Source organism: Leguminivora glycinivorella, chromosome 6 (genome assembly GCF_023078275.1).
Source record: "Leguminivora glycinivorella isolate SPB_JAAS2020 chromosome 6, LegGlyc_1.1, whole genome shotgun sequence".
In the NCBI taxonomy this organism is placed as follows: domain Eukaryota; kingdom Metazoa; phylum Arthropoda; class Insecta; order Lepidoptera; family Tortricidae; genus Leguminivora; species Leguminivora glycinivorella.
This window is the reverse complement of record NC_062976.1, coordinates 2,453,635-2,474,132: the sequence shown is the minus strand read 5'-3', so window position 1 is coordinate 2,474,132 and position 20,498 is coordinate 2,453,635. Positions and strand designations below refer to the sequence as shown.

The following is a 20,498-nucleotide window of genomic DNA, read 5'->3' as shown; positions in this document are numbered from 1 at the left end:
GCTATCATTTAAGACCTAGTTCTCTCCTAGAACTCGTGAAAATCTTTCAGCAGATCACACCTGTAACTTGACAAAATCGAAATTTCAAACTTGATTTAAAAAATATCTAAAAGAGTCCTGAATACCTAGAACTCTTTTGTTCTGTATAATCTAGGGCCACAGCTATCATTTAAGACCTAGTTCTCTCCTGGAACTCGTGAAAATCTTTCAGCAGATCACACCTATAACTTGACAAAATCGAAATTTCAAACATGACTTTAAAAAAAATCTAAAAGCATCCTGAATGCCTAGAACTCTTTTGTTTTGTACAGTCTAGCGCCACAGCTATCATTTAAGATCTAGTTCATTCCTGGAACTCGTGAAAATCTTTCAGCAGATCACACCTGTAACTTGACAAAATCGAAATTTAAAAACTTGATTTAAAAAAAAATCTAAAAGGGTCCTGAATACCTAGAACTCTTTTGTTCTGTACAGTGTAGGGCCACAGCTATCATTTAAGACCTAGTTCTCTCCTGTAACTCGTAAAAATCTTTCAGCAGATCACACCTGTAACTTGACAAAATCGAAATTTCAAACTTGATTTTAAAAAAATTCTAAAAGGGTCGTGAATACCTAGAACTCTTTTGTTCTGTACAGTCTAGGGCCACAGCTATCATTTAAGACCTAGTTATTTCCTGGAACTCGTGAAAATCTTTCAGCAGATCACACCTGTAACTTGACAAAATCGAAATTTCAAACTTGATTTCAAAAAATTCTAAAAGGGTCCTGAATATCTAGAACTCTTTTGTTCTGTACAGTCTAGGGCCACAGCTATCATTTAAGACCTAGTTCTCTCCTGGAACTCGTGAAAATCTTTCAGCAGATCACACCCGTAACTTGACAAAATCGAAATTTCAAACATGATTTTAAAAAAAATCTTAAAGCATCCTGAATGCCTAGAACTCTTTTGTTTTGTATATTCTAGGGCCACAGCTATCATTTAAGATCCAGTTCTCTCCTGGATCTCGTGAAAATCTTTCAGCAGATCACACCTGTAACTTGACAAAATCGAAATTTCATACCTAAGTTAAAAAAAAATCTAAAAGCATCCTGAATGCCTAGAACTCTTTTGTTTTGTACAGTCTAGTGCCACAGCTATCATTTAAGACCTAGTTCTCTCCTGGAACTCGTGAAAATCTTTCAGCAGATCACACCTGTAACTTGACAAAATCGAAATTTCAAACTTGATTTAAAAAAAAATTCTAAAAGGGTCCTGAATACCTAGAACTCTTTTGTTCTGTACAGTCTAGGGCCACAGCTATCATTTAAGACCTAGATCTCTCCTGGAACTCGCGAATATCTTGCAGCAGATCACACCTGTATCTTGACAAAATCGAAATTTCATACCTAAGTTAAAAAAAAATCTAAAAGCATCCTGAATGCCTAGAACTCTTTTGTTTTGTACAGTCTAGGGCCACAGCTATCATTTAAGACCTAGTTCTCTCCTAGAACTCGTGAAAATCTTTCAGCAGATCACACCTGTAACTTGACAAAATCGAAATTTCAAACTTGATTTAAAAAAATATCTAAAAGAGTCCTGAATACCTAGAACTCTTTTGTTCTGTACAGTCTAGGGCCACAGCTATCATTTAAGACCTAGTTCTCTCCTGGAACTCGTGAAAATCTTTCAGCAGATCACACCCGTAACTTGACAAAATCGAAATTTCAAACATGATTTTAAAAAAAATCTTAAAGCATCCTGAATGCCTAGAACTCTTTTGTTTTGTATATTCTAGGGCCACAGCTATCATTTAAGACCTAGTTCTCTCCTGGAACTCGTGAAAATCTTTCAGCAGATCACACCTATAACTTGACAAAATCGAAATTTCAAACATGACTTTAAAAAAAATCTAAAAGCATCCTGAATGCCTAGAACTTTTTGTTTTGTACAGTCTAGCGCCACAGCTATCATTTAAGATCTAGTTCATTCCTGGAACTCGTGAAAATCTTTCAGCAGATCACACCTGTAACTTGACAAAATCGAAATTTAAAAACTTGATTTAAAAAAAAATCTAAAAGGGTCCTGAATACCTAGAACTCTTTTGTTCTGTACAGTCTAGGGCCACAGCTATCATTTAAGACCTAGTTCTCTCCTGGAACTCGTGAAAATCTTTCAGCAGATCACACCTATAACTTGACAAAATCGAAATTTCAAACATGACTTTAAAAAAATCTAAAAGCATCCTGAATGCCTAGAACTCTTTTGTTTTGTACAGTCTAGCGCCACAGCTATCATTTAAGATCTAGTTCATTCCTGGAACTCGTGAAAATCTTTCAGCAGATCACACCTGTAACTTGACAAAATCGAAATTTCAAACTTGATTTAAAAAAATATCTAAAAGAGTCCTGAATACCTAGAACTCTTTTGTTCTGTACAGTCTAGGGCCACAGCTATCATTTAAGACCTAGTTCTCTCCTGGAACTCGTGAAAATCTTTCAGCAGATCACACCTATAACTTGACAAAATCGAAATTTCAAACATGACTTTAAAAAAAATCTAAAAGCATCCTGAATGCCTAGAACTCTTTTGTTTTGTACAGTCTAGCGCCACAGCTATCATTTAAGATCTAGTTCATTCCTGGAACTCGTGAAAATCTTTCAGCAGATCACACCTGTAACTTGACAAAATCGAAATTTAAAAACTTGATTTAAAAAAAAAAAATCTAAAAGGGTCCTGAATACCTAGAACTCTTTTGTTCTGTACAGTCTAGGGCCACAGCTATCATTTAAGACCTAGTTCTCTCCTGTAACTCGTAAAAATCTTTCAGCAGATCACACCTGTAACTTGACAAAATCGAAATTTCAAACTTGATTTTAAAAAAATTCTAAAAGGGTCGTGAATACCTAGAACTCTTTTGTTCTGTACAGTCTAGGGCCACAGCTATCATTTAAGACCTAGTTATTTCCTGGAACTCGTGAAAATCTTTCAGCAGATCACACCTGTAACTTGACAAAATCGAAATTTCAAACTTGATTTCAAAAAATTCTAAAAGGGTCCTGAATATCTAGAACTCTTTTGTTCTGTACAGTCTAGGGCCACAGCTATCATTTAAGACCTAGTTCTCTCCTGGAACTCGTGAAAATCTTTCAGCAGATCACACCCGTAACTTGACAAAATCGAAATTTCAAACATGATTTTAAAAAAAATCTTAAAGCATCCTGAATGCCTAGAACTCTTTTGTTTTGTATATTCTAGGGCCACAGCTATCATTTAAGATCTAGTTCTCTCCTGGATCTCGTGAAAATCTTTCAGCAGATCACACCTGTAACTTGACAAAATCGAAATTTCATACCTAAGTTAAAAAAAAATCTAAAAGCATCCTGAATGCCTAGAACTCTTTTGTTTTGTACAGTCTAGTGCCACAGCTATCATTTAAGACCTAGTTCTCTCCTGGAACTCGTGAAAATCTTTCAGCAGATCACACCTGTAACTTGACAAAATCGAAATTTCAAACTTGATTTAAAAAAAATTCTAAAAGGGTCCTGAATACCTATAACTCTTTTGTTCTGTACAGTCTAGGGCCACAGCTATCATTTAAGACCTAGATCTCTCCTGGAACTCGCGAATATCTTGCAGCAGATCACACCTGTATCTTGACAAAATCGAAATTTCATACCTAAGTTAAAAAAAAATCTAAAAGCATCCTGAATGCCTAGAACTCTTTTGTTTTGTACAGTCTAGGGCCACAGCTATCATTTAAGACCTAGTTCTCTCCTAGAACTCGTGAAAATCTTTCAGCAGATCACACCTGTAACTTGACAAAATCGAAATTTCAAACTTGATTTAAAAAAATATCTAAAAGAGTCCTGAATACCTAGAACTCTTTTGTTCTGTACAGTCTAGGGCCACAGCTATCATTTAAGACCTAGTTCTCTCCTGGAACTCGTGAAAATCTTTCAGCAGATCACACCCGTAACTTGACAAAATCGAAATTTCAAACATGATTTTAAAAAAAATCTTAAAGCATCCTGAATGCCTAGAACTCTTTTGTTCTGTACAGTCTAGGGCCACAGCTATCATTTAAGATCTAGTTCTCTCCTGGATCTCGTGAAAATCTTTCAGCAGATCACACCTGTAACTTGACAAAATCGAAATTTCATACCTAAGTAAAAAAAAAATCTAAAAGCATCCTGAATGCCTAGAACTCTTTTGTTTTGTACAGTCTAGTGCCACAGCTATCATTTAAGACCCAGTTCTCTCCTGGAACTCGTGAAAATCTTTCAGCAGATCACACCTGTAACTTGACAAAATCGAAATTTCAAACTTGATTTAAAAAAATTCTAAAAGGGTCCTGAATACCTAGAACTCTTTTGTTCTGTACAGTCTAGGGCCACAGCTATCATTTAAGACCTAGATCTCTCCTGGAACTCGCGAATATCTTGCAGCAGATCACACCTGTATCTTGACAAAATCGAAATTTCATACCTAAGTTAAAAAAAAATCTAAAAGCATCCTGAATGCCTAGAACTCTTTTGTTTTGTACAGTCTAGGGCCACAGCTATCATTTAAGACCTAGTTCTCTCCTAGAACTCGTGAAAATCTTTCAGCAGATCACACCTGTAACTTGACAAAATCGAAATTTCAAACTTGATTTAAAAAAATATCTAAAAGAGTCCTGAATACCTAGAACTCTTTTGTTCTGTACAGTCTAGGGCCACAGCTATCATTTAAGACCTAGTTCTCTCCTGGAACTCGTGAAAATCTTTCAGCAGATCACACCTGTAACTTGACAAAATCGAAATTTCAAACATGATAAAAAAAAATCAAAAAGCATCCTGAATGCCTAGAACTCTTTTGTTTTGTATATTCTAGGGCCACAGCTATCATTTAAGACCTAGTTCTCTCCTGGAACTCGTGATAATCTTTCAGCAGATCACACCTGTAACTTGACAAAATCGAAATTTCAAACTTGATTTAAAAAAAAATCTGAAAGCTACCTGAATGCCTAGAACTCTTTTGTTTTGTACAGTCTAGGGCCACAGCTATCATTTAAGACCTAGTTCTCTCCTGGAACTCGTGAAAATCTTTCAGCAGATCACACCTGTAACATGACAAAATCGAAATTTCAAACTTGATTTCAAAAAATTCTAACAGGGTCCTGAATACCTAGAACTCTTTTGTTCTGCACAGTCTAGGGCCACAGCTATCATTTAGACCTAGTTCTCTCCTGGAACTCGTGAAAATCTTTCAGCAGATCACACCTATAACTTGACAAAATCGAAATTTCAAACATGACTTTAAAAAAATCTAAAAGCATCCTGAATGCCTAGAACTCTTTTGTTCTGTACAGTCTAGGGCCACAGCTATCATTTAAGACCTAGTTCTCTCCTGGAACTCGTGAAAATCTTTCAGCAGATCACACCTGTAACTTGACAAAATCGAAATTTCAAACATGATAAAAAAAAATCAAAAAGCATCCTGAATGCCTAGAACTCTTTTGTTTTGTATATTCTAGGGCCACAGCTATCATTTAAGACCTAGTTCTCTCCTGGAACTCGTGATAATCTTTCAGCAGATCACACCTGTAACTTGACAAAATCGAAATTTCAAACTTGATTTAAAAAAAAATCTAAAAGCTACCTGAATGCCTAGAACTCTTTTGTTTTGTACAGTCTAGGGCCACAGCTATCATTTAAGACCTAGTTCTCTCCTGGAACTCGTGAAAATCTTTCAGCAGATCACACCTGTAACATGACAAAATCGAAATTTCAAACTTGATTTCAAAAAATTCTAACAGGGTCCTGAATACCTAGAACTCTTTTGTTCTGCACAGTCTAGGGCCACAGCTATCATTTAGACCTAGTTCACTCCTGGAACTCGTGAAAATCTTTCAGCAGATCACACCTATAACTTGACAAAATCGAAATTTCAAACATGACTTTAAAAAAATCTAAAAGCATCCTGAATGCCTAGAACTCTTTTGTTTTGTACAGTCTAGGGCCACAGCTATCATTTAAGACCTAGTTGTATCCTAGAACTCGTGATAATCTTTCAGCAGATCACACCCGTAACTTGACAAAATCGAAATTTCAAACATGATTTTAAAAAAATCTTAAAGCATCCTGAATGCCTAGAACTCTTTTGTTTTGTATTTTCTAGGGCCACGGCTATCATTTAAGACCTAGTTCTCTCCTGGATCTCGTGAAAATCTTTCAGCAGATCACACCTGTAACTTGACAAAATCGAAATTTCATACCTAAGTTAAAAACAAATCTAAAAGCATCCTGAATGCCTAGAACTCTTTTGTTTTGTACAGTCTAGGGCCACAGCTATCATTTAAGACCTAGTTCTATCCTAGAACTCGTGAAAATCTTTCAGCAGATCACACCCGTAACTTGACAAAATCGAAATTTCAAACATGACTTTAAAAAAAATCTAAAAGCATCCTGAATGCCTAGAACTCTTTTGTTTTGTACAGTCTAGCGCCACAGCTATCATTTAAGATCTAGTTCATTCCTGGAACTCGTGAAAATCTTTCAGCAGATCACACCTGCAACTTGACAAAATCGAAATTTCAAACATGATTTAAAAAAAAAAACTAAAAACATCCTGAATGCCTAGAACTCTTTTGTTTTGTACAGTCTAGGGCCACAGCTATCATTTAAGACCTAGTTCTCTCCTGGAACTCGTGAAAATCTTTCAGCAGATCACACCTGTAACTTGACAAAATCGAAATTTCAAACTTGATTTCAAAAAATTCTAACAGGGTCCTGAATACCTAGAACTCTTTTGTTCTGCACAGTCTAGGGCCACAGCTATCATTTAAGACCTAGTTCTCTCCTGGAACTCGTGAAAATCTTTCAGCAGATCACACCTATAACTTGACAAAATCGAAATTTCAAACATGACTTTAAAAAAATCTAAAAGCATCCTGAATGCCTAGAACTCTTTTGTTTTGTACAGTCTAGGGCCACAGCTATCATTTAAGACCTAGTTGTATCCTAGAACTCGTGATAATCTTTCAGCAGATCACACCCGTAACTTGACAAAATCGAAATTTCAAACATGATTTTAAAAAAATCTTAAAGCATCCTGAATGCCTAGAACTCTTTTGTTTTGTATTTTCTAGGGCCACAGCTATCATTTAAGACCTAGTTCTCTCCTGGATCTCGTGAAAATCTTTCAGCAGATCACACCTGTAACTTGACAAAATCGAAATTTCATACCTAAGTTAAAAACAAATCTAAAAGCATCCTGAATGCCTAGAACTCTTTTGTTTTGTACAGTCTAGGGCCACAGCTATCATTTAAGACCTAGTTCTATCCTAGAACTCGTGAAAATCTTTCAGCAGATCACACCCGTAACTTGACAAAATCGAAATTTCAAACATGATTTTAAAAAAAATCTTAAAGCATCCTGAATGCCTAGAACTCTTTTGTTTTGTATATTCTAGGGCCACAGCTATCATTTAAGAGATAGTTCTATCCTAGAACTCGTGAAAATCTTTCAGCAGATCACACTTATAACTTGACAAAATCGAAATTTCAAACATGACTTTAAAAAAAATCTAAAAGCATCCTGAATGCCTAGAACTCTTTTGTTTTGTACAGTATAGGGCCACAGCTATCATTTAAGACCTAGTTCTCTCCTGGAACTCGTGAAAATCTTTCAGCAGATCACACCTGTAACTTGACAAAATCGAAATTTCAAACTTGATTTAAAAAAAATCTAAAAGGGTCCTGAATACCTAGAACTCTTTTGTTCTGTACAGCCTAGGCCCACAGCTATCATTTAAGATCTAGTTCTCTACTGCAACTCGTGAAAATCTTTCAGCAGATCACACCTGTAACTTGACAAAATCGAAATTTCAAAACTTGATTTTAAAAAAATTCTAAAAGGGTCCTGAATACCTAGAACTCTTTTGTTCTGTACAGTCTAGGGCCACAGCTATCATTTAAGACCTAGTTCTCTCCTGGAACTCGTGAAAATCTTTCAGCAGATCACACCTATAACTTGACAAAATCGAAATTTCAAACATGATTTTAAAAAAATCTAAAAGCATCCTGAATGCCTAGAACTCTTTTGTTTTGTATTTTCTAGGGCCACAGCTATCATTTAAGACCTAGTTCTCTCCTGGATCTTGTGAAAATCTTTCAGCAGATCACACCTGTATCTTGACAAAATCGAAATTTCATACCTAAGTTAAAAAAAAATCTAAAAGCATCCTGAATGCCTAGAACTCTTTTGTTTTGTACAGTCTAGGGCCACAGCTATCATTTAAGACCTAGTTCTCTCCTAGAACTCGTGAAAATCTTTCAGCAGATCACACCTGTAACTTGACAAAATCGAAATTTCAAACTTGATTTAAAAAAATATCTAAAAGAGTCCTGAATACCTAGAACTCTTTTGTTCTGTATAGTCTAGGGCCACAGCTATCATTTAAGACCTAGTTCTCTCCTGGAACTCGTGAAAATCTTTCAGCAGATCACACCTATAACTTGACAAAATCGAAATTTCAAACATGACTTTAAAAGAAATCTAAAAGCATCCTGAATGCCTAGAACTCTTTTGTTTTGTACAGTCTAGCGCCACAGCTATCATTTAAGATCTAGTTCATTCCTGGAACTCGTGAAAATCTTTCAGCAGATCACACCTGTAACTTGACAAAATCGAAATTTAAAAACTTGATTTAAAAAAAAATCTAAAAGGGTCCTGAATACCTAGAACTCTTTTGTTCTGTACAGTCTAGGGCCACAGCTATCATTTAAGACCTAGTTCTCTCCTGTAACTCGTGAAAATCTTTCAGCAGATCACACCTGTAACTTGACAAAATCGAAATTTCAAACTTGATTTTAAAAAAATTCTAAAAGGGTCGTGAATACCTAGAACTCTTTTGTTCTGTACAGTCTAGGGCCACAGCTATCATTTAAGACCTAGTTATTTCCTGGAACTCGTGAAAATCTTTCAGCAGATCACACCTGTAACTTGACAAAATCGAAATTTCAAACTTGATTTCAAAAAATTCTAAAAGGGTCCTGAATATCTAGAACTCTTTTGTTCTGTACAGTCTAGGGCCACAGCTATCATTTAAGACCTAGTTCTCTCCTGGAACTCGTGAAAATCTTTCAGCAGATCACACCCGTAACTTGACAAAATCGAAATTTCAAACATGATTTTAAAAAAAATCTTAAAGCATCCTGAATGCCTAGAACTCTTTTGTTTTGTATATTCTAGGGCCACAGCTATCATTTAAGATCTAGTTCTCTCCTGGATCTCGTGAAAATCTTTCAGCAGATCACACCTGTAACTTGACAAAATCGAAATTTCATACCTAAGTTAAAAAAAAATCTAAAAGCATCCTGAATGCCTAGAACTCTTTTGTTTTGTACAGTCTAGTGCCACAGCTATCATTTAAGACCTAGTTCTCTCCTGGAACTCGTGAAAATCTTTCAGCAGATCACACCTGTAACTTGACAAAATCGAAATTTCAAACTTGATTTAAAAAAAATTCTAAAAGGGTCCTGAATACCTAGAACTCTTTTGTTCTGTACAGTCTAGGGCCACAGCTATCATTTAAAACCTAGATCTCTCCTGGAACTCGCGAATATCTTGCAGCAGATCACACCTGTATCTTGACAAAATCGAAATTTCATACCTAAGTTAAAAAAAAATCTAAAAGCATCCTGAATGCCTAGAACTCTTTTGTTTTGTACAGTCTAGGGCCACAGCTATCATTTAAGACCTAGTTCTCTCCTAGAACTCGTGAAAATCTTTCAGCAGATCACACCTGTAACTTGACAAAATCGAAATTTCAAACTTGATTTAAAAAAATATCTAAAAGAGTCCTGAATACCTAGAACTCTTTTGTTCTGTACAGTTTAGGGCCACAGCTATCATTTAAGACCTAGTTCTCTCCTGGAACTCGTGAAAATCTTTCAGCAGATCACACCTGTAACTTGACAAAATCGAAATTTCAAACTTGATTTAAAAAAAATCTAAAAGGGTCCTGAATACCTATAACTCTTTTGTTCTGTACAGCCTAGGGCCACAGCTATCATTTAAGATCTAGTTCTCTCCTGGAACTCGTGAAAATCTTTCAGCAGATCACACCTATAACTTGACAAAATCGAAATTTCAAACATGACTTTAAAAAAATCTAAAAGCATCCTGAATGCCTAGAACTCTTTTGTTTTGTACAGTCTAGGGCCACAGCTATCATTTAAGACCTAGTTGTATCCTAGAACTCGTGATAATCTTTCAGCAGATCACACCCGTAACTTGACAAAATCGAAATTTCAAACATGATTTTAAAAAAATCTTAAAGCATCCTGAATGCCTAGAACTCTTTTGTTTTGTATTTTCTAGGGCCACAGCTATCATTTAAGACCTAGTTCTCTCCTGGATCTTGTGAAAATCTTTCAGCAGATCACACCTGTATCTTGACAAAATCGAAATTTCATACCTAAGTTAAAAAAAAATCTAAAAGCATCCTGAATGCCTAGAACTCTTTTGTTTTGTACAGTCTAGGGCCACAGCTATCATTTAAGACCTAGTTCTCTCCTAGAACTCGTGAAAATCTTTCAGCAGATCACACCTGTAACTTGACAAAATCGAAATTTCAAACTTGATTTAAAAAAATATCTAAAAGAGTCCTGAATACCTAGAGCTCTTTTGTTCTGTATAATCTAGGGCCACAGCTATCATTTAAGACCTAGTTCTCTCCTGGAACTCGTGAAAATCTTTCAGCAGATCACACCTATAACTTGACAAAATCGAAATTTCAAACATGACTTTAAAAAAAATCTAAAAGCATCCTGAATGCCTAGAACTCTTTTGTTTTGTACAGTCTAGCGCCACAGCTATCATTTAAGATCTAGTTCATTCCTGGAACTCGTGAAAATCTTTCAGCAGATCACACCTGTAACTTGACAAAATCGAAATTTAAAAACTTGATTTAAAAAAAAATCTAAAAGGGTCCTGAATACCTAGAACTCTTTTGTTCTGTACAGTCTAGGGCCACAGCTATCATTTAAGACCTAGTTCTCTCCTGTAACTCGTAAAAATCTTTCAGCAGATCACACCTGTAACTTGACAAAATCGAAATTTCAAACTTGATTTTAAAAAAATTCTAAAAGGGTCGTGAATACCTAGAACTCTTTTGTTCTGTACAGTCTAGGGCCACAGCTATCATTTAAGACCTAGTTATTTCCTGGAACTCGTGAAAATCTTTCAGCAGATCACACCTGTAACTTGACAAAATCGAAATTTCAAACTTGATTTCAAAAAATTCTAAAAGGGTCCTGAATATCTAGAACTCTTTTGTTCTGTACAGTCTAGGGCCACAGCTATCATTTAAGACCTAGTTCTCTCCTGGAACTCGTGAAAATCTTTCAGCAGATCACACCCGTAACTTGACAAAATCGAAATTTCAAACATGATTTTAAAAAAAATCTTAAAGCATCCTGAATGCCTAGAACTCTTTTGTTTTGTATATTCTAGGGCCACAGCTATCATTTAGGATCCAGTTCTCTCCTGGATCTCGTGAAAATCTTTCAGCAGATCACACCTGTAACTTGACAAAATCGAAATTTCATACCTAAGTTAAAAAAAAATCTAAAAGCATCCTGAATGCCTAGAACTCTTTTGTTTTGTACAGTCTAGTGCCACAGCTATCATTTAAGACCTAGTTCTCTCCTGGAACTCGTGAAAATCTTTCAGCAGATCACACCTGTAACTTGACAAAATCGAAATTTCAAACTTGATTTAAAAAAAATTCTAAAAGGGTCCTGAATACCTAGAACTCTTTTGTTCTGTACAGTCTAGGGCCACAGCTATCATTTAAGACCTAGATCTCTCCTGGAACTCGCGAATATCTTGCAGCAGATCACACCTGTATCTTGACAAAATCGAAATTTCATACCTAAGTTAAAAAAAAATCTAAAAGCATCCTGAATGCCTAGAACTCTTTTGTTTTGTACAGTCTAGGGCCACAGCTATCATTTAAGACCTAGTTCTCTCCTAGAACTCGTGAAAATCTTTCAGCAGATCACACCTGTAACTTGACAAAATCGAAATTTCAAACTTGATTTAAAAAAATATCTAAAAGAGTCCTGAATACCTAGAACTCTTTTGTTCTGTACAGTCTAGGGCCACAGCTATCATTTAAGACCTAGTTCTCTCCTGGAACTCGTGAAAATCTTTCAGCAGATCACACCCGTAACTTGACAAAATCGAAATTTCAAACATGATTTTAAAAAAAATCTTAAAGCATCCTGAATGCCTAGAACTCTTTTGTTTTGTATATTCTAGGGCCACAGCTATCATTTAAGACCTAGTTCTCTCCTGGAACTCGTGAAAATCTTTCAGCAGATCACACCTATAACTTGACAAAATCGAAATTTCAAACATGACTTTAAAAAAAATCTAAAAGCATCCTGAATGCCTAGAACTCTTTTGTTTTGTACAGTCTAGCGCCACAGCTATCATTTAAGATCTAGTTCATTCCTGGAACTCGTGAAAATCTTTCAGCAGATCACACCTGTAACTTGACAAAATCGAAATTTAAAAACTTGATTTAAAAAAAAATCTAAAAGGGTCCTGAATACCTAGAACTCTTTTGTTCTGTACAGTCTAGGGCCACAGCTATCATTTAAGACCTAGTTCTCTCCTGGAACTCGTGAAAATCTTTCAGCAGATCACACCTATAACTTGACAAAATCGAAATTTCAAACATGACTTTAAAAAAAATCTAAAAGCATCCTGAATGCCTAGAACTCTTTTGTTTTGTACAGTCTAGCGCCACAGCTATCATTTAAGATCTAGTTCATTCCTGGAACTCGTGAAAATCTTTCAGCAGATCACACCTGTAACTTGACAAAATCGAAATTTCAAACTTGATTTAAAAAAATATCTAAAAGAGTCCTGAATACCTAGAACTCTTTTGTTCTGTACAGTCTAGGGCCACAGCTATCATTTAAGACCTAGTTCTCTCCTGGAACTCGTGAAAATCTTTCAGCAGATCACACCTATAACTTGACAAAATCGAAATTTCAAACATGACTTTAAAAAAAATCTAAAAGCATCCTGAATGCCTAGAACTCTTTTGTTTTGTACAGTCTAGCGCCACAGCTATCATTTAAGATCTAGTTCATTCCTGGAACTCGTGAAAATCTTTCAGCAGATCACACCTGTAACTTGACAAAATCGAAATTTAAAAACTTGATTTAAAAAAAAATCTAAAAGGGTCCTGAATACCTAGAACTCTTTTGTTCTGTACAGTCTAGGGCCACAGCTATCATTTAAGACCTAGTTCTCTCCTGTAACTCGTAAAAATCTTTCAGCAGATCACACCTGTAACTTGACAAAATCGAAATTTCAAACTTGATTTTAAAAAAATTCTAAAAGGGTCGTGAATACCTAGAACTCTTTTGTTCTGTACAGTCTAGGGCCACAGCTATCATTTAAGACCTAGTTATTTCCTGGAACTCGTGAAAATCTTTCAGCAGATCACACCTGTAACTTGACAAAATCGAAATTTCAAACTTGATTTCAAAAAATTCTAAAAGGGTCCTGAATATCTAGAACTCTTTTGTTCTGTACAGTCTAGGGCCACAGCTATCATTTAAGACCTAGTTCTCTCCTGGAACTCGTGAAAATCTTTCAGCAGATCACACCCGTAACTTGACAAAATCGAAATTTCAAACATGATTTTAAAAAAAATCTTAAAGCATCCTGAATGCCTAGAACTCTTTTGTTTTGTATATTCTAGGGCCACAGCTATCATTTAAGATCTAGTTCTCTCCTGGATCTCGTGAAAATCTTTCAGCAGATCACACCTGTAACTTGACAAAATCGAAATTTCATACCTAAGTTAAAAAAAAATCTAAAAGCATCCTGAATGCCTAGAACTCTTTTGTTTTGTACAGTCTAGTGCCACAGCTATCATTTAAGACCTAGTTCTCTCCTGGAACTCGTGAAAATCTTTCAGCAGATCACACCTGTAACTTGACAAAATCGAAATTTCAAACTTGATTTAAAAAAAATTCTAAAAGGGTCCTGAATACCTAGAACTCTTTTGTTCTGTACAGTCTAGGGCCACAGCTATCATTTAAGACCTAGATCTCTCCTGGAACTCGCGAATATCTTGCAGCAGATCACACCTGTATCTTGACAAAATCGAAATTTCATACCTAAGTTAAAAAAAAATCTAAAAGCATCCTGAATGCCTAGAACTCTTTTGTTTTGTACAGTCTAGGGCCACAGCTATCATTTAAGACCTAGTTCTCTCCTAGAACTCGTGAAAATCTTTCAGCAGATCACACCTGTAACTTGACAAAATCGAAATTTCAAACTTGATTTAAAAAAATATCTAAAAGAGTCCTGAATACCTAGAACTCTTTTGTTCTGTACAGTCTAGGGCCACAGCTATCATTTAAGACCTAGTTCTCTCCTGGAACTCGTGAAAATCTTTCAGCAGATCACACCCGTAACTTGACAAAATCGAAATTTCAAACATGATTTTAAAAAAAATCTTAAAGCATCCTGAATGCCTAGAACTCTTTTGTTTTGTATATTCTAGGGCCACAGCTATCATTTAAGATCTAGTTCTCTCCTGGATCTCGTGAAAATCTTTCAGCAGATCACACCTGTAACTTGACAAAATCGAAATTTCATACCTAAGTTAAAAAAAAATCTAAAAGCATCCTGAATGCCTAGAACTATTTTGTTTTGTACAGTCTAGTGCCACAGCTATCATTTAAGACCCAGTTCTCTCCTGGAACTCGTGAAAATCTTTCAGCAGATCACACCTGTAACTTGACAAAATCGAAATTTCAAACTTGATTTAAAAAAAATTCTAAAAGGGTCCTGAATACCTAGAACTCTTTTGTTCTGTACAGTCTAGGGCCACAGCTATCATTTAAGACCTAGATCTCTCCTGGAACTCGCGAATATCTTGCAGCAGATCACACCTGTATCTTGACAAAATCGAAATTTCATACCTAAGTTAAAAAAAAATCTAAAAGCATCCTGAATGCCTAGAACTCTTTTGTTTTGTACAGTCTAGGGCCACAGCTATCATTTAAGACCTAGTTCTCTCCTAGAACTCGTGAAAATCTTTCAGCAGATCACACCTGTAACTTGACAAAATCGAAATTTCAAACTTGATTTAAAAAAATATCTAAAAGAGTCCTGAATACCTAGAACTCTTTTGTTCTGTACAGTCTAGGGCCACAGCTATCATTTAAGACCTAGTTCTCTCCTGGAACTCGTGAAAATCTTTCAGCAGATCACACCTGTAACTTGACAAAATCGAAATTTCAAACATGATAAAAAAAAATCAAAAAGCATCCTGAATGCCTAGAACTCTTTTGTTTTGTATATTCTAGGGCCACAGCTATCATTTAAGACCTAGTTCTCTCCTGGAACTCGTGATAATCTTTCAGCAGATCACACCTGTAACTTGACAAAATCGAAATTTCAAACTTGATTTAAAAAAAAATCTAAAAGCTACCTGAATGCCTAGAACTCTTTTGTTTTGTACAGTCTAGGGCCACAGCTATCATTCAAGACCTAGTTCTCTCCTGGAACTCGTGAAAATCTTTCAGCAGATCACACCTGTAACTTGACAAAATCGAAACTTCAAACTTGATTTAAAAAAAATTCTAAAAGGGTCCTGAATACCTAGAACTCTTTTGTTCTGTACAGTCTAGGGCCACAGCTATCATTTTAGACCTAATTACGGCCTAGAACTCCATGAAATATTTGAGCATAGCACTGTATTATGTTTGAAAAATTATATATTATTAATGTTTTGTTTTTTTTTGGATTTGTTACTTGAGTAAGAGCCTAGAACTCGTGAGTTCTGTAAACGATGGAGCTAGATCTTTTATTTGGTTCCAAAATTACATTTGTGTGTTTATAAATTACACCAGCAGAGCATGTGTGAAGTTAGCATATCAATTTATTTGAAAATAACTGCCAAATCCTGGTGATGGTCAGTGCTTTGGTTTATTTTTGTCAGGAACTCCTGGTTTTCGTGTGGCGGAGCTGTGTACAAAATTTTAATCCATTCGGGAACAAATGATATGCTGGAGTGGGAAGTTAGCATATCAATTTGTCAAAATCCATAGTAACGATTTTTTGTATAAATATGCCAGAACTATTGTTATAAAGTATCAGGAACTCTAGAACTATTGTGCATGCTAATAGAACTCCAATAAAAACTTGATTTGCTAGACTTTGATATGCCAACTTCACAGACATCCGCAGATTGGCAGCATGATACGCCGGCTGATGTGATGACAGTTATTATAATTATGACACCGTTCACGGTGACTGATGAAACTTATGAAATACTTTTGTCCGCGGCTTCGCTCGCGTTAGAAAGAGACAAAAAGTAGCCTACGTCACTCTCCATCCCTTCAAATATCACTTAAAAAATCACATCGATTCGTCGCTTCGTTTTGCCGTGAAAGACGGACAAACAAACAGACACACACACTTTCCCATTGACTTACAGCTATGAACATCCACGTTGGCTCGCTGCGGTTCCGAAAACGCTTCAAGCACTCGATAGTGTCCGCTTTCGCCTGTAAGTTTAAGTTAGAATAGATATTTTGAATAGAATAGAATAGAATATTAGTTACTTACAACCTTACAACTCATTTCATCCATATGACACTTTAGTAGTATTTAGTATACAACCTTTTTAACCCCCGACGCAAAAACGAAGGGGTGTTATAAGTTTGACGTGTCTGTCTGTGTGTATGTCTGTCTGTCTGTCTGTCTGTCTGTCTGTCTGTGTGTGTGTCTGTCTGTGGCATCGTAGCTCTCGAACGGATGAACCGATTTTGATTTAGTTTTTTTGTCTGAAAGCTGTTAGTCGGGAGTGTTCTTAGCCATGTTTCATGAAAATCGGTCTACTAGGTCGCGGTCGGGGGTTTTTTCAAAATTTTAATTTTGTGGTTAGGTTAGTTCTTTATATCGCTGTACTACCTCATTGGATTTAGTGCGGCTACTGGCCTGTTAATAAAAATTACATGTCATGTCAAATACTTTAAAAGTCAGTGTCACCAATGTTTAAGCGAGAGGCAGCAGAAATTCTAAATAATAACATAATTTGAATACGTATAAACCAGAAGAAGCAGAAGCAGAGGCCTCTGCCAACTCCAACTGTCGCCGCATCAGGTAAGCCCACTAGCTCCATATGCGGTAATACAGATTTAGGGTTTGTTTTATGGACATCCTTAAAAGTTACGCGTTTGAGACGAACGATGCATTATGACTTTATGGGAACCAATAAATATACGTAAGTATATTTTATAAATGTTTTTAAATTGTTATTGCTCTACTTTTGATGCGAAAGTCCTTAAAATGAGTGGCACACAAGTTACCTCAGGAATTTTTCGTCGTTTCGACAGTTGAATTTACATGCGAACATAAATTCCCATTATTAATGACTGTATTACCAACGGGGGGTATGCACGGTTGCACGCAGTGTCCCTGTGACCCAATTTTTCACGCGTTCTTTCATATTTGAGACATTTCCAATCAAAATGGTACTTTTGTCGATTGTCAATAAGGCACTACTTTCATATTAGTTTCGATATGAAATCGATCTTATCAACAACCGAAAATGTGGTGCCTTTTGATCGAAAACCTCACATTCTATGTCCATTTAAAGGATTTCTCGTTCAATTTGATTCAGCGGTGGTGATGACAGTATTTTTTGAAAAGCCCTTCATAAGTAGGTATTCCATTAGTCCTAGTCCGCCATTTGTACATTTTTATTTATTTATGTGCAATAAAGTTTTTGAAATAAATAAATAAGTACATATATCGGAGTATATATCGTCACTACTTTGAAAAAATCTCGTATCTCACAAAACGCAGTAAGTATACATACTTATAATTTTTCTTTTCATTGATAAAGAAGATTGATTGATTATATATATATATTTGTGAATAATTAATTCCATATTAAAGGTAAAATCGTATTTTAAGGACAATTTGAGGCTATAGAGTTAAAACCAAGGCACACAAACCACAGTGGTCAAGCATAATGACACCCCTGGGCACGTAGCCGAATGGCGCAAACGCTCACGAAACAAAACGCTCGTAGATATATCTATCTCTATTGCTCTTGCATATGGGCGCGACAGTTTCGCGTCGCAGAAATGCCATTCGGCTATGGCACCTGTTTACGTCAGGGGCTATAAAAGAGTAACTTAAGAGGATACGGTAGCGAAAATGCTAAAATGGAAAGGAGCCCCCCTTTCAACTTGGGAATTTTAGTTAAATATACAAGTGTTAATAACTAGATTTATCGAAAAAATATTGTCCATTAAGAACAGAAACAACACAGAACAGAACAGAAAGAAGAGGTTCCGCTCTCGACTCTTTCCTCCTTCAAAACTTAATCAATCGGAACGAAATTTGAGAATCTGAATAACAATGAAATAATCTATGTAGGACCGTTTAGCTTTTTTGGTTAATTGTTACCAATCTTGAGTATCACACCTTTTTTTGCGCCTCAATGAAAAAGGCCGTTTTTGGAAATTTTTGATTGGCTCTAGAATCTTTAAAAAGCAGAATATCAAAAAAATCAAAACGGTCCGACACAGATAAAAATAGTAACAATCTGTGTTGAAAAAATCATTGCTCTATCTTCAAAAACAAGGGAGGAAATAGTCGAGAGCGTTTGTATGGAGAATTGACCCTCCTGTATCGTCTTAATGGTGTACGTACCACCGCCAAATGCAGGTTGTCTCCTCCGATCTCAACTTTGATCTTCTTCAGGTTTCCGACCATGCCGATGCAGGGCCCACACCATTCCGAATACACGTCTATCACTGAAATCAATTGACGGGGTTATAGATTATATCTACTACATTATACAATAACATTATACTAGCGTAAGTCTGGGAACTTGTTGAACACCCTACTGAGGTCCATGAGATGCTTTATAATGTTTTGTATCAACTTTTTACCATGGTGCAATAAACGAAATTACTTATGATTATGATTATGATTACACACATATTAAGTATCTTCAAAGAGAATTGGTATTTCTTATTTTTTAACGGATGCCTAGGATACTGATACGCTCTCATTACCCTAAGTGTGTTTTCACATTATCCGATCCGATATCCCAAACATTTAGGCCGCCATCTTTGATTTTTGCCTTTGAAATCGGGTAATCGGATCGGATAATGTGAAAACGCACTAACGCTGGTGAGAAATCATACCTACATGCCGAAAAGAAAAATCCGGTCACTTTTAGGTCCAGGATCTGTGAGGATCGGATTGTCATTTTTTCCACTACCTACTTACTTAACAATTTAAATGTGAACAGATATAGAACCCTTTATTTTCTGTGAAAACAAACTCCATAAAAATCCTTCAAAATCTAAACTTTCAGTAATTCTTATACAAAATAACAAATTCAGTCAAAAAAAACTAATTTGTTATTATTTTATTTATAACAGCCCTATTTTTGTTACAAATTTACCTAATTGATGCATTTACACTCACTTTTTTCTCGAAACTAATTACTACAATATAAGTAGACCTCAAAAGTTCAGCGCACTAAAATAAATAAAAGATTTCGATTTTCATTGTCTCTAGTTAGTTTCATACCCTTTTCCTCAACATTGCTTAATTTGAAAGTTTCACAAAAATCTTTAAAAGAATCAAGCTTACCTAACAACCATCTCGTTGCAAGAACTTGGTCCATTCGTCATCGGTGTTGAGTTCAGCCTGCAGTTGCACCTGTGCCGCCTTCTTGCCTGCGCCGCCGCGGCCGCCGCGTTAGCGTTCAGTAGCGCACACGTTAGGGACATCGTGTGGCGTAGCGTCAAGTGAGGGTAAAGCGAAGAGGGAAGGTTCAAGCGATGTGTAGGAGTGGCGTAAGGTACAAGTGGAAGCGGTGAGACTGCCAAGTTCGCGTAGCGCCGACGTTAGAGATATGTGAAGCGTAGAGTGATTAATTAAAAAAAAATAAACAGTTCAAATAAAAAAAATAATATGAGATTTGATGCGGTTGAGGCAGTATAAAGTAGTATTATTTAGTGTACAAGCACATGTTTGAGGCAAGGGCGTTCGCGTTTAGCAGCGCATTTGAAAGGCCTTGCTGGCATGTGCGGTGTGAAGCTTTAAGCAAATGCGTCAGTGTTGTAAGGACGGATCCAGTTTTATAGTCAGAAGGCGTACAAACCAAATGAAGCCGAGAATTTGACCAAGCGTCCCGCAAGGACCTCGTAAGGTTGTGTCCCGTCCCTGGATCCGCCCTTAGGCCGTTTTCACATTATCCGATCCGATATCGGATGTCGGAAGGATTTCAATGGAAAAAATCCAAGATGGCGCCTGTAATGTATGGGATATCGGTCCGACATCCGATATCGGATCGGATAATGCGCGCTCAACTGAACGGAAACATAGAAAACACTTCTCAAAGCGCTTGGTACAAGTTAAAGCGATATAAGTATATAAAGCGAGTTGCGGTTGATTCTGTAAGAAC

General features: G+C 36.2%; 1 protein-coding gene across 1 annotated transcript in view; it reads right to left on the bottom strand.

The window, feature by feature from the left end:
* LOC125226933 (thioredoxin domain-containing protein 3 homolog) overlaps positions 1 to 19,899 on the bottom strand; it is a 47,473-nt gene extending 27,574 nt beyond the window's left edge. The window contains exons 1-3 of the mRNA XM_048131113.1: positions 19,682 to 19,899; positions 18,728 to 18,831; positions 16,498 to 16,569 (exon numbers count right to left, since the gene is read on the bottom strand). Coding sequence (XP_047987070.1) covers positions 16,498 to 16,569; positions 18,728 to 18,831; positions 19,682 to 19,715 — 210 coding nt within the window. The 5' untranslated portion in view covers positions 19,716 to 19,899. The remainder of the gene's footprint in view (positions 1 to 16,497; positions 16,570 to 18,727; positions 18,832 to 19,681) is intronic.
* Between the last annotated feature and the right edge of the window lie 599 nt (positions 19,900 to 20,498).